At 39.9% G+C, this 27006-nt stretch overlaps 1 protein-coding gene across 1 annotated transcript; it reads right to left on the reverse strand.

Moving 5' to 3' along the window:
• Positions 1 to 1827: 1827 nt before the first annotated feature.
• Positions 1828 to 12438, reverse strand: AQP5 (aquaporin 5). The gene is made up of 4 exons (XM_087710436.1): positions 11990 to 12438; positions 9627 to 9791; positions 8554 to 8637; positions 1828 to 3654 (listed from the first exon to the last, which is right to left on the reverse strand). Exons 1-4 carry the CDS (start codon positions 12350 to 12352, stop codon positions 3481 to 3483), a joined length of 786 nt encoding a protein of 261 aa, XP_087566562.1. The 5' UTR covers positions 12353 to 12438; the 3' UTR covers positions 1828 to 3480.
• Between the last annotated feature and the right edge of the window lie 14568 nt (positions 12439 to 27006).

Raw genomic sequence — 27006 nt, forward strand, 5'->3', positions numbered from 1 at the left:
GGGCTCCAGAGGCCCACCAGAAGACTTCTGGTAGGCCCTTTTTCGCCCTCCCAAAGCCTCCACATGGGCCCTGAACTTACCTGGCATGATGAACGGGCTGCATGGAGACTCCTGGGAGGGGTGGGGTGGGCGGGGCTGGCTGGTCCTTGCAACAACCGGTTTAGCGAACCAGATGCAAAATTAGCAACCTGTTCTCCTGAACTGGTGCGAACTGGCTGAATCCCACTCCTGGTATTACCTGAGTTGGTTTTGCTGTGTATATCCATTTTCTCATTTATATTAACAGCACCTTTCTGCCTGCTTTCATTGTCCTCTTAAGAATAATAGGAATGACGATATAATTAGGAAAATTTGGGATTGTGCTGAAATGGATAGCCTAACCTTAAAAATTAAAGATAAAGAAGACTTGAAATATTATAGGACATGGAATAAATTTTATGAATGGATAGAGAAAAGAGGTAGAAATAACAGGGAAGTTGACGAATGTCAACAATTGTTAGTATGGAAAATAAAAATGCTATAGAATTATGGATATAATACGGAAAAATTGTAAATAGGTTAATGTAAATAGAAATTTAGGTAAAGCTCATTTTCTTTTCTCTTTTTTCCCATTGGTTGTATTATTATAATTACTGTAAATATATTACATAGTTATTAGCTTGTTAAGTATGCTATTGATTTTTGTTTGGCTTTGCTTTATTTGTAATTGTTACCCTGACATGGCACTAAGTGCCAACAGGAGAGAAGGACTAGGACGTGTTATTTATTAATTAATTTTTTATGCCACCTCCCCCCCCAAAATAGAATAATAAGAATGAAATATTACAGAAGATTAAAGACTGCTTTACAAGTCATGCCTGTCATGTCACACCAATTTTTGCTTGTAAAAATAAGAACAGGATACAAATAAACAACTCAAGGCAGTCAACATATCACTAGAAAATTATCCTAGTGGCCTTGTACACTTACGTTGGCTATCGCTCAGAAACCAGTGGCACCAGTAGACCTGGCTACCTTGGCAAAGGTGACAGTGCCTGACTGTGCCATAGCCCAGAGACTCACCCCTCCTGCCAATCTTCCAGCAGTCAATGTTTTCTTTTGCTCTGCCATCTTACCAGAAAACTAAAATTTCAATTGGTTTTGGGCCCCCATTTGGCTCCCTGGGGTAACCAGCCTTCTTAAATAAATCATTACCTCATTGCCTCTCGCGATTGAAGTACAGGTAGTCCTCGACTTACAACAGTTCACTTAGTGACCATTCAAATTTACAACATCACTAAAAGTGAGTTATGACCATTTTTCACACTTATGATCGTTGCAGCATCCCCATGGTCATGTGATTTACATTTGGATGCTTGAACAACTGACTCACATTTATGACGATTGCAATGTCTCTGGGTCATGTGATTCCCCTTTTACGACCTTCTGGTAAGCAAAGTCAATGGGGAAGGCAGATTCACTTAACAACCATGTTACTAACTGAACAACTGCATTAATTCACTTAGCAAATTGGGCAAGAGAGGTCATAAAATGGGGCAACACTCACTTAACAATAGTCTCATTTAGCAACAGAAATCTGAGGCTCAATTGTGGTCATAAGTCGAGGACTCCCTGTAGATGGCTCATCAGAGATATCCTTGATGAGGAAGGATGAGGGAGAAACAAGATGGTGACTGCATTGTGTTAACTCTGTCTTTTCTGTACACACATCGACATACATTTACAAAGAGGGTGGCGCTTCCACTGTGTAGATGTGCTGTCATCTTCACTTCCTTGCCTCTTCTCCCGCATGCTGCTCCTTAAATCTCACACACTTTCAGCCAAAGATTATTATACACATCTTTCTTTTTTATTGATAATAAATAATTCAATACAGAACAAATAAGACAAAGCCCCCGAGCAAAACACATTCTTCTTTGGTAGAAAAACAATAGTTGGACATGGCCTTTCACCTCCAAAATTAAGTTATAAAGGAGACAGGTGTGTAATATTTTAGGTGAAGAATGGGGGATTTTTCTCTCATAAAAGGTAAGCTTTCTTAAAATTCAACTTTTGGCTTGGCCTTTTATCACATTCTCTTGAACCACAGCTGTTGTCACTTGGGGAACTTTCTCCAGGTCTGATCTTTCTCCAGAGTGCTAAGAAATATTGCATCTTTCAAATGCTGGGGAGAATTCTTTCTAAAATTACATGTCTATATAGTTATTTTACATTTGTCCTCATTCTTTTTGGAGGGGGGGGGGCAAATCCATTTGGTGTTACTCTGAGGTGGGAAAGGGAGAGCGAAATGGTGATTCATCAGGTGTCATGAGTGCATTGCATTCCCATGTTATTGCACCTTCCTGTGCTGCTTCTCTCTCTGTATCTGGAATCCAAGCATAAGTTGAACACTGTTGTCAGCTAGCAGAGTCGACTTATATCTACTGTTATTGGTTCTACTCCTGATTCCCCTTTCTACCAATTAATTGCACTTCTCCTCCTCCTCCGATTCCCCCCCCCCCGCTATTGACTTGTTCTAAGCAACACAAATGGTGGCAACTTTCCTTCACTCTCAGCTTCTTCTCTCTCTGCATCAAAAACATGCAAGAACTGAATCAGGGTAATCTAAATGGCTATGGGAGACAGACTGAGCTCTACTGAATAGCCCTCAAAGAATTTCTGTCTGTTGCTTCTTGGAAGCTACCTAAGAAGGAAATTAAGCCAACTGCAAAGAACTTTGATGTACTGTATTCCCTTTGAACCCTGAAATCACTTTAGGAAGGGAATGGCTGCAGGCACTTCCTGAGAACTCTTGCTTCCCTCGGCATTCTATGACAACACCATTTATGGATCTTAAGATAGTATCTTCTTTTTAAAAGATTTGCCTTCCTGGGACCTCCTACAAATCCTCACAGGTTTCATGCAAAGCTGCTGTCAGTTTTTCTCTCTTCACAAGCCACATAATTACCTTCAGCTCAGGGTTTCGCTTCATATTTCGGCTGCCTTAAATATTAAGATTAAAGACATCGCATTTCAAAATAAGTGACCAATATTGGTGCATAGTTGAGATGAGCTTGAGCCACTGTGCCCTCCCCCCCCCAAAAAAGCCTGGAGCATATCAATAAACCTGTAGTGACAAATTCTGGACTTCTGCCATGAAGTCAAATGTCAATATTTAAACAAATGACTGTGCCCCCTTGTAAAAAAGAAGAAGAAGAAGAAATGTGGATAGAACAATCCTGGAGCACATCCAGATTTTTGCAACCCCAGGAGGTGAAGGTACTGTCCTTGTCTGATTTTGCTGTTTCAATGAGCCACATTTTCTCATGCGCTCAGATAAATACAGCTGTGGGTTCAAGGCGGTTATTTAGGCAAGTAAGCTGTTTCCATTCCCTCTTCAGGTCCTGGACACTGGGGGAAGTTTCTTGGGCTTACAGTGAGTGTTTATCGTCATGCAAGCCATCAGGTTCCTTCTCTTTTTCGCCTTCTGATTATTTTTGTTTATGGAGAAGACATTTCCATGCTTTTCTCTTTCTCTTCCCATTCTTCTTCTGACTCGTAAGTACCTTTGATGATGGCCACTCTTTCAGACATATTCATTGAGTGAGGAAGTAGCAGGTAGTTGTACAACAGAGAAGCTAGAATGGCTCCAGAAATGGGTCCAACCCAGAACACCTGAAAAACCAATATAAGGAATTAGTTAAAGACTTTCAATTTTCCCCAACTAAGCCAGCTAGCGCAGTTAATACAGTTATTGGTGGATTTGCACAACACACAGGTCTTGGTTAAATGGGACCGAGGAAGTTTGGTAGGTTCTGAAAAGCTATCCATTATTTTAACGAGTTGTGTGAATCAGAATATCCTATTAAAACGTAATAAAATTTGTTTTGACATAGCGTATTATGTGACACAGTCTAGTTCATAATACCTCTGAATTTTAGAAAAATTGAATTGTTTCTGCTTGTGCAAAATCCCTGTGACTTTTCCAAAGCTAGTATGAAATGTATCCGGGCAATTATGTATGTATGTATGTATGTATGTATGTATGTATGTATGTATGTATGTATGTATGTATGTTCTGTCTGTCTGTCTGTCTGTCTGTCTGTCTGTCTGTCTGTCTGTCTGTCCGTCCGTCCGTCCGTCCGTCCATCCATCCATCCATCCATCCATCCATCCATCCATTTCTTGATTGTCTTCAGATTCTTATGAAATTACATCAATTTGAACACGCAAACTGTTTAGGGCACGCCTTCTGAAAGGTGGAGATATGTTAGCTCATTTAAACTTTATGAAAGGGGTTTTCCAGGAGCTACATGAAAAAGAACTATTTTTTTCTGAGCTACATCAAGTTTATATCATACTCTCCTCACTGGATGAGAGTTATGATGTTTTTGTATCTTCTCTTGAAGCACTAACCCGAAATGAACTAACATTGACTGACATTACTGCACAACTGTTGGAAGAGTCAAGAAGAAGGATGGAGAGGTAACAACTGAGAGAGAAACCACCACAACATGAGGAGTCACATTCTACTGCCTATACTGTTCAAAAATGTTTTTCTTGTGGGGCTAAGAGACATATAGCTAGATTCTGTATAAAGGCAATACAACAGAATGCCAGAAGAGCTAGAAAAAATGCTAATGTCAACTTAGTTATGTCTATTTTGGCTATGTCTAGCAATGCACCAGTAAACCATGATTTGTGGGTTGTTGATAGTGGAGCATCACAGTGCATTGCTAGAGATAGAAAAAGGTTTGTAAAAATGACCACGAGCATGGAACATGTATTTTTGGCAAATGGATGGAAGGTGAGGGCGTCTGGTGAAGGTAATGCATGTTGTTCATTCCTAACTGAGCAGTTACCAATGTTATATGTACCTAACCTGAAATTCAACTTAGTATTAGTTAGGGGTCTGGTTAACATTGGCTATGTGGTAACCTTTAGGGGAGATATCTGTATCATTGAAAAGGAGGGTAACAGGGTTACTGCTACTTTAAAAAACGGTTTGTATGTTATACCGGATGGCCAGATGGCTAACACAGCTTATCATAATGTTAAACCCCATGATGAATGTATTCATTTACTACATAGACGCATGGGGCACATTAATTTCAAGATGCTGCAACAAACTGTTAAGTTGGCAGAAGGAGTAAAACTAAAATCAGGCGGAAAATATTTAAACTGCAATGTTTGCAATCAGGAGAAAAGCAAAGTTACTCCAGCAAACGGACTGAATGGTTTTAAAACAAAGGAACCTCTGGAAGTTGTTTTTGCTGATTTAATAGGAACTTTAAAACCCAGTTTGGGAGGTGCCTGTTATGTTTTGAGTATCATGGATCATTATTCACGATACGGTTTCTGTCACTTAATGAAAAACGAAACAGAACGTTTCAGAATTTCTTTAATTGGTTGAGGTTTGCAGAGAGAAAGATGAAAGCCAAGGTTATTACTGTAGTTACTGATAATGGGATGGAGTTTACTAATTATAAATTCCAAACAATGTTAAGAACAGCTGGAATCAAGCACAAACGTTCTGATCCTTATAGGCCACAATATAACCCATTTGTAGAACGAAGGGGGCAAACATTACAGGCCATGGCTTGAACTATAATAGCTGATTCAGATTTGCCGGAAACACTGTGGGGTGAAGCTATGATGTGTAGTAACCATGTTTTAAATAATGTGGTGAATACAACAACTGGTAAATTGCCATTCACTAAGTAGCATGGCAGAAAACCAGATCTGAGTTACCTACATACATTCGGAGCCCCGGCATGGGTGCATATACTATCAAAAGTGAGACTGAAAGGGCAGAAAAGAGCTCGACAGTTATTTTTTGTAGGATATGAGGCTAACCATAGATCATTTAGGTTTTGGGAGAAGGGCACAGCTAAGATTTACTGTAGCACTAGTGCTAAGTTTATAGAACATGTGGGGTGGAATAAATTAGAAACAAATGATAATGTAATTATCGACACCCAAGTAGTCCCTAATGATGAGGTAGGAAAACCAGTAATTAAAGAAATTAAGGAAGAAGTACATGACAAACCAGAAGAACAAGAGCAGGTTATACAGGAGAGTCCACTGGTGAGTCCTGAAATACCTAGATGTTCAACTCATGTAACTAGACCATCTAACAGGTATCAGGTGTCTATAGCATGTCAGGCAGATAAGGTTCCTGCTAATTACCAAGAATTAACTCTATATCCAACTGAGGAACAGAAAGCTTGGAAAGATGCAATGGGAGGGGAATTAAACCCATTGCATAAGCTAGAGGTGTATGAAAATGTAAAGTTACCACCAGGTAAACTTGCCATTAGTTGTAAATGGATTTTCAAACTTAAAAATAGTGTAGATGGCACTGTAACCCATAAAGTCAGGTTAGTTGCACAGGGGTTTGCTCAGTCAGCCAATGACTATGATGAGGTCTTTGCGCCTAGTTTAAAGGCTACAACATTACGTGCAGCATTAGTGTGGGCAGCTAAGAATAAATATATAGTTAATCATTTAGATGTAGAGATAGCATATCTTCATGCACCGTTGTAACATACTATATATTTACAGAAGCCTGCGGGATTCAAAACTGATAGTAAAACTGATTGCTGGAGGTTGAAAAAGAGTCTGTATGGCTTGAAGCAATCAGGCTATGAATGGAATCAATGTATAGTTAAAGAGTTAACTAAGATAGGTTTCAAAGCTGGCATGGCTGATCCATGTTTGTTTAAAAAAGAAAGTAATGGTGTGATTTCATTGTTGCTATTGTTCACTGACGACATAGCATTAATCACTAAAACTGAGCAAGAAGCTATGGGGATTATAACACTGTTAAGGATGAAGTTCAGTATAAAACATCTCGGTGAGATTAGACAATATCTTGGTTTACAAATAGATAAAACTAGGGGAGGTTACAAAATCTCACAAACTGAGAAGATTAACCAGCTGCTCAGAACGTTTAGGATGGAACTGTGTAAACCAGCTAAAACTCCAATGGGTCAGGAATTTAGCCATGATGATGTAAAAAGTCCTGTGTTTGATAAAGGTATTTATCAATCATTGATTGGTAGCTTATCATATCTGAGTAATTGGTCAAGGCCCGACATAGCACATAGTGTAAATCAATTAGGCAGGTTTAATGCTGAACCTACTGAAAGGCACTGGCAAGCTGCTAAGAGGATATTAAGCAAACGATGCATTATGCATTGTTTGCAACTTAAAGATGATCTGAGCTTAACTGCATATGCTGATGCAAGTTTTGCTACAGATATGTCTACCCGGAAATCAACATCAGGGTTTGTGGTATTCCTGGGAAAGGCACTAATTGGATGGCGGTCTATTAGACAAAAACATTTAAGTCTATCGACTATGGAGGCTGAATTCTCATGTTTGTCATTATTATGTATGGATTTGGTTTCAAATAAACAACTCCTACTTGATATGGGGATTGACCTACGAGAGCCTACTGTTGTTTATGAAGACAATCAAGCAGCAATTCAGATGGCATCCAATCTTGCTGTAAAAACTAGGTCAAAACACACTGATATAAGATATTTTAATGTAAGGCAAAGTGTGAATGGTAAATTAGTTTCACTGGAGTACTGCATGTCTGAAGATAACGTCGCAGATCATTTTACTAAGGCCCAAGGTAATATAAAGCATAAATGTTGTTGCGAGGAATACGGATTAAGATTGTAAGATTTATAGATTGTCCTACCCAAAGGGGAGAATGTTAGGAATATAATCTAATGGTTGGGTTGGCAATATATAAATCATGTAACAATGCTATACCTGTTTCTTTAAATCATATTGTAAAATGTGATTGGTTGCTGTTTTCCTCAATCGGCCATAAGAGGGAGCCAGAATGACTGTTAGCTCTCTGTTTGTTAGATGCTGGGCTGATCTGATCTGAGTGTTTTGGAAGCTGGCTGTTAGAAAGTGCTGTGAGCTATTGTAAGTTTTTCAACTGCTAGCAAACTTTGAGTATCGAACTGTTTGTATGTTTATGGACTTCATTATTTGGATTATCCCTTTACTGAGAGACGTTGATGACTGACTGTCTTATCCATGTATGACTTGGACTGTTTGATGGACTCTGATACCTCTATTTCCACAAAAGTAAAAGCCTATTTAAACTGCAGTGTCTCTGTATGCTGGTTTGTGTGTTCTCCAACACAACTCTCACAATGCTTCTCTAAACGCACTCACTCTCCCAACGGGGAGCTTACCTAACACTTTTTATTAAAAAAAATCAAAACACAAAGACAAACAAACAAAAACACCATTTCCAAGGAAGGAAATAATGTTTCAGTGATACTTGTGGTGATTGTTATGGACTTCTGCATTTCACAGTTTTTTCAGCTCACATTTTAAGAGCCACAGTTTCAGTTGAGATATGAACATGTGAGACAGAGAAATCCTGTTCTATTTTCTTCAGTATTAATTAGCCTTCCCAGGTTTATGTCACCCGCTAACTGAATAAGCATTCCTTCTTCTAGAAAGCTGCCATTATGAATATGGTTCAATCTATTTCATTTTGGTTGATATGAGCTATGCCACTATGATAAATCCACTTCTTACCCAATGAGCAGAGGTAAACCTTTTCATGACAACCGCTGGTCCAAAAGATCTGGCAGGATTCATAGAGCAGCCAGTGAAATAGATCTGTAGAGGAGAATAACAAAATAGGCTAGGCATATAAATTTCCCTTGCCACTTCAAGGCGGACTTTTCTAACAATCTGCTTGCTCCTTCCCCTGGAAAATCACCTGTCAATTGTCCTTCAGTTAGCATTTCTCTTGCCATATACTATGAGAAACCTATTTTTGTGTATCACAGCAGCCAAATAGTAAAGGGCCTCCCATAGATCCTGTTCCCAGCACCAGTCATGGAGAACACAAAAGGTCAGGCAATGACACATCAAGGAAGACTTATTGTTTAAGAGGGATGTTGGCACTTCCATCTGTGAAACAGATGGAATTTACCATCAGAGGCTTTACCATCTGTGCTGATGTTTGGAGGAAAGACAGACAACATGAAGTTCAATCCAGGCACTAAATGGATTGTGAGGTCTGAGTGTTTTGAATTCTGTTAATCACACCACTCACAAAAGCTTCTGCCTACGACCAGGGGGGGGTTAACCTTGCCTAGGCTGCATTGAGTGAAGAGGAATTGTCTTGGGCAGAATAAATATTAAATAACAATTAATATGTACTGATAACTATAAATATTTTTTAAAATATTTTTATTGTGGGTCCATGCTACTAGTTCTCCAGGGTTGTATGTGGCCTGTGTGGTTGTTTGTGGGTTGGAAACCCCTAGACCACAATGCCTACAGTAGATTCTAAGTTTGTTTTGAAATTTTGTGCCTTAGAATTGGGAAGACGTTGCCCAGGATGTTATCCTATTCTCAGAAAATTCCCATATTCCGAATGGTCAACTGTGCAGAAAAGATTGTAGCTACAGATGCCTTGTTCCCCTGGAATTCACACACAAGCTGCTTGCACAGGAGGAGAAACAGACTGTAATAGTTATAGTACCTTATGATCTGAGGGTGGTTACCAGCCAAAAGTGGCAGTGATGAGTCAAACAAGTATACTCCCTCCATTTACTCCTTTCTTCGGCTTTTGCACAATGAGCACAAACAACACTTACCCCCACCAGATGGCCCAGGGTGACTGACAATCCAATGGACAGAGATGGGGATCCCACGTTGCCATTTCGGCGGTTGTCAGTTGAGGCAAAAATGCACAAGACAAGCTGGAAAGTCAAGATAATCTCCACGACCACAGCCTGACCTGCTGTTGTGTTGTTGCTAAGCTGTTAGAAGAAGAAAGACACAGGTTTAGGCTTTAATCTTGCATGTTCTTCTCAGGAAGTCACTTCTGCTAAAATCAAGAAGAATTGTGAATGCCGAACTGTGGAACAGGGCTTTGTGATTGCCTTTTGGTTTAAATCCTTTGAGATGTGATCTGCAATTAACTCTGCACAGTGGCTTTTCTTATGTCACTGGGGGTGTGTTCCTTAATCTCAAATAAACAATTCCATTTACCAAGCTTCAGCAGAGGTATGAGATTAGAGGCACCTTCCCTAAAGAACAAGCTAAGAGGCTTTTTAAAGCTCTGCAGAAAATAAAGCATGGTTCTTTGGGCTTTAAGAAATTCAACTCTGTTTTCGTAAAATCTCTTTCATATTGTGTCTTGGTCACAGAAATTAAGCCTCGTTTCCTTCATCCCATCTGGAATATTTTCCTTTGGATAATGTTGTATCTACTGTATGTCGAATGGCCTTTAAAACCATTGGGGCTTGTTGAAGATAACAGAAGGAAAGATAAGAGATTGTTCAGTAATTTGGAATAGATTTAAAGTTTCTTTTAGGTAGCCTCTGTTGGAAGTACCTTTAAATGGGTCCTGATATCATACTTATTGCAAGAGTCTGTTAAACTTGACTTAGAAAAGACAGGTGTTAATACCATATATACTTCATTTTAAATTCCATTGGAGATTTACATATATCTTTTTACCACCTAAGGCAATGCTTACTTTAGTTGGGGTCATAATGCAAATAGAAATCTTCGACGGAGCAAGAGGTTCTTGGTTGTCTCTCCTTTGGTTTTTCTTCTAATAACCATAATTAGACAATTGATGCAATATCTAAATAATTGGGATAATGAGTGATGGAGAAATAAAAGGGAGAAATAAAGGGAGAAATAAAGGGAGAAATAAAAGCCAGTTTGACCTAGTGTCTAAGGCACCAGTCTAGAACTTGGTGAGTCCTAGTTTTGCCTTAACATGACACTTTCTCTCAGCCCAACCCACCTCACAGGGCTGTTGTTGTGGGGAAAATAAGAGAAGGAAGGAATAAGAGAAGGAAGGTCTATGTTTTCCACTTTGAATTATTTACAAAAATAATAAAGGCAGGGTCAAAAATCTAAAAAAAAGTGGTCCTTGGGAAAAGTGTGGAATGAGGGGACTGTCTATAGTCTGTAATCATGGCATAATTCTGAATAGAAGCAGTCACAAATTCTACTTGTAATTCTTAGAGATGAGACCTGAAATTCCCACTTGCATTTGATAAAGGAGGTTTATGGATATGGCAAATTGCTGCAAAGAAAACGTAAATGTGTCCCTGCAGTCACCAAGGGCCATACAAATCTTGAGATTTGCTTTTATATGCTCCTTCAAATATTACCTCCATGCTGTTTTCTGTATCTTTTTTTGTCCAGCTCTAATAATATTTCTCACAAGCTTCCCAGATTGATTGTCTAACTTATTATGATGAAACCTTGGGTTCAATGAATTTAATGCTGCCCTGTGATCTTTTCCAAGGATCTTGAGATAGGCATGTTTGTAGCTGTCCTTTTTCTTTTCAAAGTCTTTGCTTTGCCTTGCATTGAACCAGAAATGATTACCCTGATTATCAAAAGCTATTTTTCAGGAGACTTGGAGGAACAATATAGTAAATGATATGTATGTGTATGCTTGTGTGCGAGCATGTAAAGCCTAGGCACCATTCTTTTGATACCTTTCCAACAGCACACAAACCCACACTCACAAATTTACATCAAGTGTGAAATTACTGGGAAACCTTTTTCAAAAGGAAAACAATGAATCTTTAATAAGCAACCAATAACTCTGGGTAGATTCTTTATGCTGTAATAACTCTAGGTAGATTCTTTATGCTGTTCTGCTGATCTGTTAATCTATGGCAGTGATTGAGTTAATGCATTTCTTGCTTTCCTTTTAAAACCGACTCACTCATCCCCTTAGGATATGGGGACATTTGCAAAGAGCTCTGCTTGTAAATAGCTCCATGCATGCTAGCAAACTTCTAGGGCCATGGATAAGAGAACATTTCCCTCTTACATTCCTCCGTGGCACCACCTGCTCTCTGGGAATGGAAAAGACACTTTTGTACCAGTATCCAGGAATAGAACAGCTGCTTTTCCCCTGAGATGCAAATTTTCCGTGGACCTGCCTGAGAATTCCTCCTACAGATTATTAGAGAGATGTACTTACCCCATTGGCTGCCAGATTACCACGGGTATTGGTGGGGGTCACTCCGTAAAGGATGCCTGCACCGGCAATGGCCCCCAGCAGCTGTGCCACAATGTAAAACATCATCCGGAGGAAAGAGATCTGGTTCCCAACAAAGAAGGCGATGGTCACCGCTGGGTTGATATGGCCACCGCTGATATGACCAAAGGTCTGCACCATTGTGCCAATTGCCAAGCCAAATGCCAGGGAAATCTGAAGGACAGTTGGCAAGGCTGATGGCCACTTCAGGGCTGAGCCCAAACCAAAGAACACAAAAATCATGGTTGCCAAGAACTCAGTGAAGACGGCTCGGAGAAAAACAACGGTGCAAACTTCTTTCCTCATGGCTGGGCTGGAGCTGGTGGACTGGCAAAGATAAGGCCAAAGATGTAAAAGGATTGTACAAAAGTTGAGGCCATGCAAATGTATATATATATAGCTTTCTCTCTGTAGGTGTAGCAAGAAGGGATTGTGCCCAAGTGTGGGTGGAGCCAAGAAGGTGGCCAGTCCCCTCTTCTACCTGCTCTTCTGGAGTTTGGAAACTTTCCATCTTCAAGCCAAGGTCTAAGCTTTCCACTTTTGCAAGCTCCAATTTGGATGCTAATTTCCTTGTTTTTATATCCACACAATGGAGCCCTGTTGAATGGCCTTGCTGTCATGAGATAGCCACAGCATTGCATAATGACATACAGATTAGCACTTAGTCTGTTTATTCTGCTCCTTCCCACTCCCCAGCCCTTTCCCCTTTTTCTAAGCATCTTTGATTTGTAACCTTAGGCCTTTTTTTTAAAGGAATTTTTTTTTACAGCATTTGGATTTTGGCACCTTTGGTTTTTAATCCTTTTATTAAAAGGAAAATCCTTGGACAATCTCAGTGGGCAGCTTTGTCAAACTGGATTCTTCAAGAAATGAATATTTTCCCCCAATGAATTTCTTTCCAGAGGAAAGAAATTGGAGAACCTGAAAACCAAGCCATGCCCTCATGTGCTGATTTGTCCCAAGGCTAGAGTTTCTAAGGAAGCTGGTGAATCAGGTATAGCCATAAAAACAGCTCTTTGCTACAGAAAACCTGAAAACTATTTGATTTGACCAGATTCTTCTTGATTTACAATCAAGGGAATGCTACATCAAGAGTGCTGGTGCCTTACAGTTTAATTTGCCTTAATTGATCCTCAGAGGCCAGCCATTCCTTTCTGGTATTTGCTGTTGTTAGTTGCGAAGTTGTGTCCGACCCATCACGACAACATTCCTCCAGGCCTTCCTGTTCTCTACCATCCTCTGGAGTCCATTCAAGCTCATGCCTACTGCTTCGGTGACTCCATCCAGACACCTCATTCTCTGTTGTCACCTTCTTCTTCTGCCCTCCATCTTTTCCAGCATTAGGCTCTTCTCCAGTGAGTCCTTTCTGGTATATTTCCTAGCAAACATCTTCCAATACAGTTTCTTAAAGCCTTTGGTAGATCTATTTGCATATCAGATGGCTATCCTGCCTTCCCTTCAGGAACTCAAGAAACTTCACTCCTTCCTCCAAAAGCTGTGGTGGATACATGCAGATTTGATTTGGGCTAACTGCCATTGCTACTTGCCTAGTGTTGTTTCATTTCACAGTTGTTATTTGCTATCAACAGTTATCATCTGCCTCGTCTGTCTTCTGAGATAGGTTGATGGACTTTCCATTTTGCAAGTAAAAAAAAAAACAATCTGAGAGACCGAAAAGCAGCAAAACCTTTACTCAGCTGTCTGGGCAAGGGTTTGTGCTCAAGGCAACTGTCTGGCTGGAGAGTTTGTCCTCAGTCATGGCACTGCTGTGGTGTGCACAGAAATGCATGCAAAATAAAACAGACTGAAAATGCCACAGGTCGATGGGGTCCACAAAATGATTAGCATTGGCCCATATCCATGTTTAAATCTAGGCAATGCTCCCTCTCCCAGTGGGAGACATGTAACCAGCCTCCATACTATGTTTTTTCATAGCAAACATACAGGATCTGTTTCCCATTAGTAGAGAATCTTAATAATGAGAGAATTGTTGCTGGGAGCTGGATTGATAACACTTTCCTGGCAAGGTTGCTTTAACTCGAGAGGAAGCTGGCAGCCTGCGGGCAAATACATATCTGCGCAGGCTTGGTTTGCCACGATAATCTTTCATGATTTGTACCTACAAAGGCAAATAAACAGTGCTCTTTCTCTGTGAATGAATGCATATGTCAGCCTGTCTCTGTGATGTGAGCACACACAAAAAAAGGGTGTCGGTCTTTGCAGGAGGCAGCCTTGTGTGTGTTAGTTTCAGTGATGGGTTCTGCCTTCTTTCTAAAGACATTCAGCAGCTCAGTGAGTCCTAGGAAGTGGTGCAGGAGCAAACACGGAAGAAAGATTGGAATATTAAATGAGAATTTGGAGTATATTTTACTTGGAACAGCTTACATCTTAAATCAACAATATCTGCCTCTCTCAGGCTCTTGGGAAGGACTCGATAGGTAAATGAAAGTGTCAGATATAGTCACATCTGGCTGACTGTGCGATAAACTATAATCCCCATATAATTAAAACCTCAATATGTATAAATTAATAATGTAATAAATATCTAATTAAATAATCAATATAGCATTGATAGTAATTATATATTATATAATACATGACCCCAAAACAACTGGAGCACCACTTGAACACCATTGGCATTGACAAAATCGTCATCGGTCCATTGCAAAGGGCAGCTTTACTTAGAACAATTTATATCTTGCAAATGATATCTGTAACACCATCAAACATCCACATCTGCCTATCCCGAGTCCTTGGGAAGGACTCAATCGCTGGACAAAAATATCAAATCGAGTCTAAACACCTGGCTGACTGTGTGACTAACCATAATATCAACAACAGCAAGGCAGCCTTTAAATACTTTAAACAAATTGAGTTGAAATTAATTATCAAGTAACCCAAAGTACATAAATATATACATAATTTAAATGGAAAAGTCATGTCGCCAGGCTGTTATCCATCCTTTTTTCTCCAATTTGGCTTCCCTTGTTTTGATTATTATTGCGAAAGGCAATCAAGCCACAACTGTAACTCCCAATGACTTGTTTCCCATATGGATATTGAGCAACAGTTGGGATGGGAAGGGATTGGAGGGTGTCAGAAAAAATGGGTTAGTAAGCTAAAAATTAATTATTCCTTTCCTTGTTGGCAGCAAATATCAAGTAAAGGAACAGAATATAGCTCCCCAACCCAGGTGCCCATAAACACTAATAAGTGGGCAGAGGTTGTGGTACATGTGGTAATTAATTGTGAGAATACAATTACAGGTAGTCCTCAACTTATAACAGTTCGTTTAGTGATCGTTCGAAGTTGAAATGGCATGGAAAAAAGTGACTTATGACCATTTTTCACGCTTCTGACCACTACAGCATCCCCATGGTCGCGTGATCAAAATTCAGATGGTTGACAACTGATTCATATTTATGACGGTTGCAGTGTCCTGGGGTCATGTGATCACCTTTTGTGATCTTCTGACAAGCAAATTCAACGGAGTGTCCAGATTCACTTAACAACCGTGTTACTGACTTAACAACTGCAGCGATTCACTTAACAACTGTGGCAAGAAAGGTCATAAAAGGGGGCAAAACTCACTTAACAGATGTCTCACTTTGCAACAGACATTTTGGGCTCAGTTGTGGCCGTAAGTCAAGGATTGATTACCTGTATTAGAGGGAAGGACAGAAGCTGTACTGTTAAAAGGAAAAAAAAATGCTCATGTAGTGCAAACTGGTTGTGAGGGAAAAGTCATAGTTGTGCCCTGCTTGTTCTCTTCACACCAAGAAAGAGTTCTAGAACAGTGTTTCTCAACCTTGGCAACTTGAAGATGTCCGGACTTCAACTCCCAGAATTCCCCAGCCTTCGCTGGCTGGGGAATTCTGGGAGTTGAAGTCCGGAGATCTTCAAGTTGCCAAGGTTGAGAAACACTGTTCTAGAAGGTTCTACATCATGTATGCCATGCCTCGTCCTAGTGTGCAATCTACAGAACAGAGGCTGCACGTGGCAGATGCCTGGAGGATGGTGACTCACGGGGACAAATCATGTCTCACAGCAGAGCAGAGGAAAATAAAATCCTCATCATCAATGGCCGAAACGGCCTGTGGGGAAGGGATTCTTCTTGATTCTGAATACAGGTAGTCCTCGACTTATGACCGCAATTGAGCAAAAGAATTTCTGTTGCTAAACAAGACACTTGTTAAGTGAATGTTGCACCGTTTTACAATCTTCCTTGCCAAACTGCTAAGTGAATCACTGCAGTGGTTAAGTTATTAACACGGCTGTTAAATGAATCTGGCTTCCCTGTCGACTTTGCTTGTTCCGAAGGTCACAAAAGGGGATCACACAAAAGGACGCTGAAATTGTCATAAATGTGAGTCAGTTGCCAAGCATCTGAATTTTAATCCCAGGACCATGGGATTTCTGCAACGGTCATAAGTGTGAAAAATGGTCATAAGTCACCTTTTTTCAGTGCTGTTGCAACTTCGAATGGTCACTAAATCGAGGACTACCTGTGTAGCAGTCTAGAAAATCCAGTTGCTCCATTGACAGTGCCAGGTTAACAGTTGTCTTTGTACTGCCGCAGACTTTCGAAATGGAGAGACAACATATAATCATCAGATCAAGAAGGATGGAATCTATCAATCTGGGAGCAAGACTGATGGAGACATGCAGAATTAGCTTCATTGTTTTCTCTCATCTTGGGAGGAAGGTGGATTTATGGGAGGTGTGGGTCCCTATGAATTCAAGCTTACAAGGGGTTGGGCATTGGGTGTAGGCCCTGAGCTAATAACCAATGCAGATCTTGAGTATGTAACTCCAAAACTAGGAGCATCTGTAAGGGAAGCTATAAAAATCAAAAAGGGTGACCAGGATTGCGTGTTTGAAATTTTGCCCCCATTTTAATATGCATCCTCAATGCAATTGCTTAGAAAACAGGTGTGGCTTTGATCATGAAGCTGTGATGCCCATCTTAATTTGTCTGTTACTCCACTGTGAGTGGCTCTTTCTGAAACATACAATGCCTTCACATAAGGAGTTCAATTTCCCTAGTTCAAGAGAAGGTGGTTTTTATAAAAAGAAATGTTTTGGGAATATTTTCCAGTTCTAATTCCAAAAAATTTCAAGTCCAATTCCAGACTTTCAGCAGCAAAAGATACAATACAGTAACTTTACAAAGAGTGGAGAGGCCCAAAAGTTTGTGGGTCTCTCCCTCCCTCCCTTTCTTCATACCCCACTCTCTCCCTCTCCATCTCCATCTCCCCCCTCTCTCTTCATACCCCCCTGTCTCCTTCTCCCTCTCCATCTCCCCACTCTCTTCATACCCACCCTCTCTCTCTCCTTCTCCCTCTCCCTCTTCATACCCCTCTCCTTCTCCTTCTCCCTCTCCCTCTCTTCATACCCCCCTCTCTCTTCATACCCTCTCTCTTTCTCCCTCCCCCCTCTCTCTTCATACCCCCCTCTCTCTCACTCTCTCTTTATACCCCCACTCTCACTCTCTCTCCTCCCTCTCCCTCTCCCTCCCTCCCTCTCTCTTCATACCTCCCCTCTCTCCTCCTCCCTCTCCCTCTCTCTCTCTCTTCATACCCACGCTCTCTCTCTCCTTCTCCCTCTCCCTCCCTCTCCCTCTTCATACCTCTCTCCTTCTCCCTCTCTCTCTTTCATACCCCCTCTCTTCATACCCCCTCTCTTTGTGTGTGTGTGTGTGAGGAGCAGAGTGAAGCAGTGTTTTACTTTTTTAGATTTATAATGTCTATCCAAAGGCTGACATAGTTTTCCATTTTACTTCTATTTGTGACAATTGAAACCAAGCTTTTTAAAAATTTGTTAGTTTCTCACCACATTTCACAGTATCATCTCAAAGCAGTATTAGGCCTATACAAATAGAGCTTGGGGATCTAAGATGACACATGGGGGATGAAGGATTCCCACAGACAATTCTTCTTACCTCAGTGTCTTCCCTTCATCTATTCTAATAGACATCTCATTTGGGATCTGTGACATTTGTGGATCTTGAGAGAAAGAAACTCCATCAGTCAAGGCATGGTGTCATTTCAGCTCAGCATGACATTACAGTGTCATGAGTGGTATTTCTTCCCCAGAAACATTTTCTACACCTGTGAGCTAAGACCCCGTACAGAATTTATCAGAGAGGGAATGTATCTGGCTTATTGTTTTATTTGGGATACTAATGGCCAGATCTTTGGACATTCAACCTATCTCATAAGACTTGTGTGACCTTCAACCTATCTCATAAACCCTCTTGAAGCATACCCAACCCAATTTGAGGTGGTTTATTACAAGATCTGGCCCAAACAATGAGCAAATATCTTTCAGGAAAAGTTGTCCTTCTTTCACTATGGAATACATAGGAAGGGTCAGGGATCCTGATTTATAAATTATTGGGAATAGTTCTGTTATGTGTTTTAATTATTTGAAATACTATAAAACATTGGTATAATAATGGGAAGACAAAGAGACACAAAGAACTGTAAAAAAGTAAAGCAAAAAACAAAGACTAGGGGAATTTGGGCTATTACTAATCTATACATTAGGTATAGTATGACTTAAATTTGTGAAAAATGATCGAGACCAAAAAGAAGAAATTAGTGTAACAATAAACAAATAGATCATGATGTATTTTTGTAAGTTTGAACATAATTTTACCAACACAATTCTATCATAAAATTAAACACATTATATATGAAAATATTTGACTGTTGATACCTTGTGATTTGGGAAATTAAATCATCTTCTCTCATTTGCCCATGACTAATTGATAAACATGAGACATGGATCATTAAATGAATAGATGGGAAATATATAAAAAGGGAACTACTCAGGAACCATTTTAGCTCTCCAAAATAACAACTCCTCTTTTGCATGTTAGATTCAAATAAGCAATTATTTTAAAAGCACAAAAATACTGTAGTTGTTCTTTGGAATAAAAATGTATTACTAGTATGTGTCGATGTGTGTGAATTGGGCAGCCATACAAATTTGTTTAATAAATAAAATATAACAAAGTTGAATGTTATGCTATATATTAAGCTGTTGAACTAATCTTTTGGGTACAGATTTGGCTGTGATGTGTTAGATTTTGAACAGTATTTATGTTAGAAGAAGAGGAAAACCTTTTGCCCCAGAGAATGATTTAAAGATAAAATTATTGTATTTCTAAGACTCCATCAGGCACGTCCCAAGGAAATTTGATAGTGTATTACAAAAACGTGTCTGGTAATTTGTATGCTAATGGCTTAGCTAAACAGGGCTTAACTAAACAGTGTGATGTTACAACATTCTTTTTTTAATAGAGAACAATTACTCTTAAGCTTCTCTTTCAAGAGGCTTGGAGAAATATAAGAAAGTTTTTTTTAAAAAACCTCTCTTTTTAAACACAGCTTCAGTGCCAGGGCTTTACAATGGAAATTTGGACCCTGGAACCAAATTCATACAGCCTGCTGAGATCTAATATAATATTTTGTAGTGAGTTTGATTGGGATGTTGTATGAGTCCAGCCTGGTGGTTCATGGCTGAACACGTTTATGTTAAGGGTTAATCGTGAGGGCTTACACAAGTCCAACAAATGCTAGTTTATTCCATACATTATGGGAAAGCAAATCACCCTTTCCACATTCTGTTGAACTCAACTGTTCTTTAGCTGCACTGAATTCCACAAGCATTTTTTAAAAATGGACTTTGTACATGGTATCTGAGCACAGATTTTATTTCCACTGGTGTCTAGTGTCACTGTAGTCTAGTACATCATGTTGCTACCTCTTGGGATAAAAAACCGGCTTGCCTGGATTTTTTTGGGTAACTGGCCAGTTTGGTTTCCTTTCAATCTGCATGCAATTTCAAATGCAGCTCTAGGTCGCAGGCTACAGCAATTGCAAAGCTCTCCATTACTTTAGGGACTCCTGTTAAACCCAGTCCCAGACCAAATCGTCCAGCGAATGTCAGATGATTGGATCAAGCAATTTGCTTTCGCCAAATGAATGCTTGTCTCCTCCATTTGCGTTCTTCTGTCAAGAAACTTCCATGGTTTCCTAGAGAAAGCGGTTTTAATTGTGAAGGCCCAAATTTATTTCATCAACTACAACATCTTTCCTGGGATTATGAAAGGCTAATTTTGTCCAGAGGGAATTTGACTTCATAACCCATCTTGAAAGCAGTAAAAGGTGAAGCTCTTTGGATGTTAGGATCTGAACAAGCTGAGAAAATAAGCTTTATTATTAGGATGGGGTGGTATCCAAACTGGAACACCAGTCATGCAAAATTAACATGAGGGAGGACCCTGGAGTCAAAAATAGCAAGGCATTTCTTTTCATCAAAAAACCTGAATGGAGTCCAAGGTGTGTATCTTATATTAGTTAATTGGATTACATTAAGAATTCTGTTTTTGGAGTGATTGCAACATAAGTATTTTTGACCAAAAATTCACAGTCATCATATCATCACTTAAAATGCCTTTTGATTTATAGCTCTGAGCTAACAACGTGCTTTCAGACCATTTTTTAGCATTAGAGGAAGTAACATGAGTTTTACAAAATATGAAGCCAATAAGGACTATATATAAATAATTGTTAAAAGACACCAAATTTCAAGAATATAAAGCGATATGGGTTAAGGAATAGCAGTTTGCAAACACGAATGTTTGCTCAGATATTTAAATTGCTTCAGCTCAGAATTTCTCAGCAGTTTACAATCTAACTACTATAGGAAGATTAAAAATGACACAACAATAAAGGACAGCAAACATCAGAAATATACAGCTGCAACCACTTTAAAACTTTAAAACATGCAGTTAAAACCTGGGGATAGTCAGCAATCTCTTCTCCAGAACTATTTCTCAAACAATTTAACAGGGAGAGGGCAGGCCTTATATCTGGGGAGAGGTTAATTCCACAAGAAGTATATGTTGGCACCTACATGTCATATTTTTATAGATCTAAAGTTAAGATGAATTCAACTAGAAAGTGAAACTTTATCTGTTGGTGGATTTCTGCAGCTGGCATACTGGGAACACAGTATGGTTTGTATAGGCCGATTCCTTTTCTAGAAGATTTATTCATTTCTATAGATGCTTGGGTTACTAAGTGTTTGGACATTTAACAATAGAAATAGATATCATGAATTTTTATAGTTGTAAATAACAAAATCAGTTCCTCCAATTCCTATTGAATTGAAAGGACACTGGTTTTCCATTAGTTGTAAAAACAGGAGGCTGCACTGCACATTCAGTATTACTATTTTCTCCATTTTGTTATTTAAATTGGAGTAAATGTGAATATTTGCTCCTATCATAGGAACTCTTATCATAGGAAGATAATGTATACAGGACACGTAATTGCCTATGGGAATCCACCTTCACTCCCTCCTACCAGACATATCAATTAAACAAAGAAGCATCATTTATAGCTCCCACAATGCTTCTTATCTGACATCCCTTTGGGTCATTATGCAAATTAAATATGATAAAAAAGAGAAAGAGGGTCTAGACAATGTAATACTTGCAGGAAATTCACTCCTTTTTCTGAATTCACTCCTTTTTCAGAATTACAGAATGGCCCAAGGCTTAACAAATGTATATTTGATTGGAGAAACAAGAATAATAGAATAATGGAAGGGACCTTGGAGATCTTCTAGTCCAACCCCCGATATACCATTTCAGACATATGGTTACCCAATATCTTCTAAAAACTTCCATTGTTGGAGCATTCACAACTTCTGGAGGCAAGTTGTTCCACTGATTAATTGTTCTAACTGACAGGAAATTTCTCCTATGTTGCTTCTCTCCTTGATTAGTTTCCACCCATTGCTTCTTGTCCTGCTCTGAGGTGCTTTGGAGAATAACTTGAGTCCCTCTTCTTTGTGGCAGCCCCTGAGAGACTGGAACACTTCTATCATGTCTCCCCTAGTCCTTCTTTTCATTAAACTAGACATACCCAGTTCCTGCAACCGTTCTTCATATGTTTTAGTCTCCAGTCCCCTAATCATCTTTGTTGCTCTTCTCTGCACTCTTTCTAGAGTCTCCGCATCTTTTCTACATCGTGGTGACCAAAACTGAATGCAGTATTCCAAGTGTGGCCTTACCAAGGCATTATAAAGTGGTATTAACACTTCACCTGATCTTGATTCTATCCCCCTGTTTATGCAGCCTGGAACTTGTTGGCTTTTTTGGCAGCTGCTACACACTGCTGGCTCTTATTTAAATGGTTGTCCACTAGGACTCCCAGATCCCTCTCACAATTACAAACCTGTTTGTGGGATATATGCAAGGGAAGACCTGTTAAAACAAATAGGCATCTTCTAGGTGTTTCCTTTGTCTAGGATTTCTCTTCAAAGAGTCTTTTGAATACAATAAGCCACACAGAGTTAGCCTGTAATAAGATGGGTGGGCAACACATATAATAAATTAAACAAATGAAGAAAGCATGCAAGCAATGGTACATCCAGGTAGTTTTAGATCCTGGATTTAATAGTCTTATTTCTGCAGAAAAAGGGCTGTCCCTTTAAGGTCAGGTAGGAAGCAAGCAGCTAACATTTCCCTTTGCTCTTGCCCTGTCTTTCAGAATCCATAGCAATCCCATGCTTTGTTTGTTCCTACCTTCCTGAGGAGTTAGAGAAATACCCAAAGGAATCAAAGACAAAGACCTCATTTAAAGGAAGAATTTTATTGTTGAATCTGTAGGATCTCTAGCCAGCAATGTATCTTAGAGTTTAGAGTTTAGAGTTTTATTTCATTTGTATGCCGCCCTTTTCCCTAAGGGGACTCAGGGCGGCTCACAACTCAAAGAAGGGAAGGGGGGATACAGACAGTTTAACAACAACACAAAACAATACATAGTTAAAAAGCCAATTACCTCCACTAGACCGATCAGATCCCACAGATTAGGCCTCCTCCGAAACCCATCTGCCGGCCAGTGTCAACTGGCGACTATCCGGAGGAGAGCCTTCTCTGTGGCTGCTCCGACCCTCTGGAACGAACTCCCCGTGGAGATTCGAACCCTCACCACCCTCCAGGCCTTCCGCAAAGCCCTTAAAACCTGGTTGTTCCGACAGGCCTGGGGCTAAAGAGCCGTTGCCCCCGTCTCGAATGGTATGACTGTTGTGAGTTTTAAATTATATACTGTTATGTTGTTTTTTTTTAAAATCTTTTGTCTGTATCCCCCTCCCCAGTTCGGGTTGTGAGCCGCCCTGAGTCCCCTTCGGGGGAAAAGGGCAGCATAGAAATTTAATAAACTGACTGAACTGAACTATCTTAATATTTTGGTGCAGACAAAGGCAGTAAATAGGCAGAATGATCCTGCCCAGGGGATGTGTCTGTATTACATGCCTGCTCAGGACTGACTTTTCCAGTGTTTTGGAAGGGGGAATGTTAAGATCATTCATCTTCTTTTTCTTTGCCATATTAGACTTGATTTAGGAAAGAGATTATAAGTGTGTGTTTTCCACTTTAAACTAGTGGAAACCTACTTTGCAGCAGATAGGGCCAGAGAAGCTCCATACCAATAGAAGAGAATATTTGTAGTTCAAGTTGAACTGCGGGGTCTCTGGTGCTGCCTGTACTTGGTTGCTCACCCAACTAGGTAAAAACATCAGTGCTGTGTAACGAAACGTCTTCAAGAAAACAACCAAGCTCAGGCAGCTCCAAGAACCCTGAAGAAATAGGTTTGGGGACAGGTTATGGCTGTGAACATGGGAGTACTCAGATATAAACCTTTTAAAGATATTAAGAAAAAGTGCTTTGTTGGTCCTGGCACGTGCACAAGCCAAACCTGTTTCTCTTGCCTGCCTCTGGATTAGTTGTGATCTTAGTTGTTTCCAAAAGAAACCAAATTAAAGACAGAAATCAAAACTATGCATTCATTGTAGCTTGACAAGGGTTATTGTTCGGCACTTCTGCTCTTTGGGACTTTAATCCCTGGATTTTTAAGTTTGAGCGCTTGCTTTTATGTGTTCATCTTATATAAAATACATTGGGAGGGAAAGAAAAGGAGGAAGGGAGGGAGAAAGAAAGAGAGGTTCACCTCTTTCATCAAAGTAACAGAGCTTTCTTGAACTTGTGGGTACAAGATAAAGATGTTGTATATGTGCATTTGGGGATGAATTTGTGGCCTGCAGAGAGCCCTAGTCAAGAAACAGTGTGGTGGCAAAAATAAATCTCAGGTCTCTGCAAATCTGAGACTGTGCTTATTTTCAGGATGAATTTGGGGACAAGGGTAGGATTGTCAAGGGAAATTGTCGAGCACTGGGGAAATTAGGAGAGCCAGGCAGTTCAAATGAGTATACAGTTTTATTGCAAACTTAAGTTCTTTACGGGGATGTGGTGGGTCCGTGGCTAAGAGGCTGAGTTTGTTGATCAGAAAGGTTGGCACTTTGGCGGTTCATATCCCTAGTGCCGCTTAACGTGACGTGAGCTCCTGTTACTTATCCCAGCTTCTGTCAACCTAGCAGTTGGAAAGCATGTGAAAATGCAAATAGAAAAAATAGGGACCACCTTTGGTGGGAAGGTAACAGTGTTCTGTGTGCCTTTGGCATTTAGTCATGCCGGCCACATGACCATGGAGATGTCTTTGGACAGTGCTGGCTCTTCAGCTTTGAAACAGAGATGAGCATCACCCCCTAAAGTTGGGAACGACTAGCACATATATGCGAGGGGGACCTTTACCTTAAGTTCTCTACAAGAATCTGAACTATTAGTGGTCAAGGGAAACGAGTGGGAGTTAAAAAAGGGATTCAAGGTGGGCTGGAGTTAGATCTTTTATGGGTGTGTGCCGCACAGGGACTTGTGACTGATGACATGTTTGACCCCTCCCTTGGGCTCAGCTTGGTCATCTCCTACAGAAATACAGTGCATGTGTTGTGTGTGTGTTGCATACAGTATGTATATATAGACTCTGTCATATGTACACACACAAATGATGGAGCCAGGCATTGATCAAGCCTAGGTCACTTGGCTTCTAGACCTGTGTTACCATCAGCTGCTTCCCTGGGTAGCCTTGATGTTAAACCCTGTCAGAAATGTATTGTCACCCATGAAAAATATCTCTTGCTTGGTAACTCTTTGCAGCACTGCGGAACTGAGAAAAGACTTTGAAAAAATCATGGGCTTCCTCTTTCCTTCCTGAAGTTCAGTGTTGTTCTTTTTCTTAAGGCTGAACTGCTTTGAGGGCTCTGAGAAACAGAAATCTGGGCTGCTCAGTCGATCAACTGAACTGATAAATAAGAAATAGCGAAGTCTAAATAATGAATGCTTTAATGAAAAAGGCACTTTCATTATAAATAAATAATGCTTTTTTATTTTCATTATGTGTTGATTTGATTAGTTGATGGATTGTGGCCTTCTACTCAACCAAGTGGCTTTCAGCCAGTCTTCATAAATCTAACACATAAAACTGCAGTTTGTACTAGCAGGGCTTGAGCTGAGTGAAAGCACTCAGTGGCCTGCTATAAAACTCAGGACAAGGTGATTTGTGCCTCAGAATCTATAGCCCTGTTCTTTGTTTTACGCAGATGCCACAAGAAACAAATACATATCTCACCAACATCAATCATCGGTAAGGAGAAAGGTGAAGGATACCACATTGGAGCTGACATCATTATACAAATAAAGTAAGGTGTACCTCCATTGGAAATCAGGGTGTTTTTTGGGGGGTGCCTTAGGAAAAATGCCCTGCATTTCAGTGGCATCCTGGCTTGTTAGGGGCATCACTTTATCTTTGAATTTTCCTCCCTCTTTCTCACTGTTATTCCAATGTGTCCTCAATATTACAGGATCTTTTCCTCAACACTGAAGAGATGAAGTCTCGTAAATGAGCTCAACTATGACTGACGGTCACTTAACCACAAATATATACTGTATACAAAACTTATCTCAATACCTACTGTCCATTGTTGTGCCTACCATTCTTCTTAATCATGGGGAATAACTGGACCACTAAATCTTATCAGGATGTCCCCTCCATCATTGTTTCTATGACTTCCCCTCCTTTGTTTGCATTATTCTGTTGATTTAAAGTTTAACTGTAGACAAGAATGGTATAAAAAGCAGCATGGTACGCTAAAGAGAGAGATCCCTTTGCTACACTTCTCTCAATTCTGGAATTGAAAAGGAAATATGGCAAATTGCCTTTTGCTCTATCAGCAAATTTCCTTAAGAGTTTCCATTGTCTTCTCACCCATCTCTTTTCCTTTTATCTTGCCCTTTTTATCTTCCTCTTCATATCATTGAAAACAATTCAAGAGAAATCCTAGGCTATAGGATTTGATCACACTAATCTAGTGTTTCTCAACCTTGGCAACTTGAAGATGTCCGGACTTCAACTCCCAGAATTCCCCAGCCAGCGAATGCTGGCTGGGGAATTCTGGGAATTGAAGTCCGGACATCTTCAAGTTGCCAAGGTTGAGAAACACTGCACTAATCATTTGATAATGATATGTGGTTTTGGCCTGGTTCTTAGACTAATTGAATGGTTGATGTACTAATCAAAATTATTAAACACTTGTCAAAACTGTTAACAATTTATTATTTACAAACAATACTAGTACAGTAGAGACTTTGTTACTAACCTCAAAATTTTATGTTCTTATCTTTTTAATATTTTAAAAATGATTCAGTGTACTTTGATTGGTATCTTTTATTGATATTGTATTTGAGTAGGGGTGTCAAACTCATGGTTGGTGGGCCAGATGCATCATGCGCTGACCACGCCCACCCCTGGTTTAGCAAAGGGGGGGGAAGTCACGATATGTCACGTGACAACAACATGACGCTGCGAGTTTCACACCCCTGTATTTGAGCATCAATTGTACAATTAACTGCAGTAACTCTCTCCCCCTGTCTAGACATTATTTTTAAAAATATATCTGTTTTAAATAAAAAGGGAGGAAAAAATATTCTGACTAGGCTTCCCAAGAGCATGAAGCAAACTCCTTGTCCCAACAAAAAAACCTTTTATTAA

This window comes from Thamnophis sirtalis, unplaced genomic scaffold (genome assembly GCF_051295495.1).
Source record: "Thamnophis sirtalis isolate CommonGarterSnake01/CBP01778 unplaced genomic scaffold, rThaSir2_p1.2 scaffold_3, whole genome shotgun sequence".
NCBI lineage: Eukaryota > Metazoa > Chordata > Lepidosauria > Squamata > Natricidae > Thamnophis > Thamnophis sirtalis.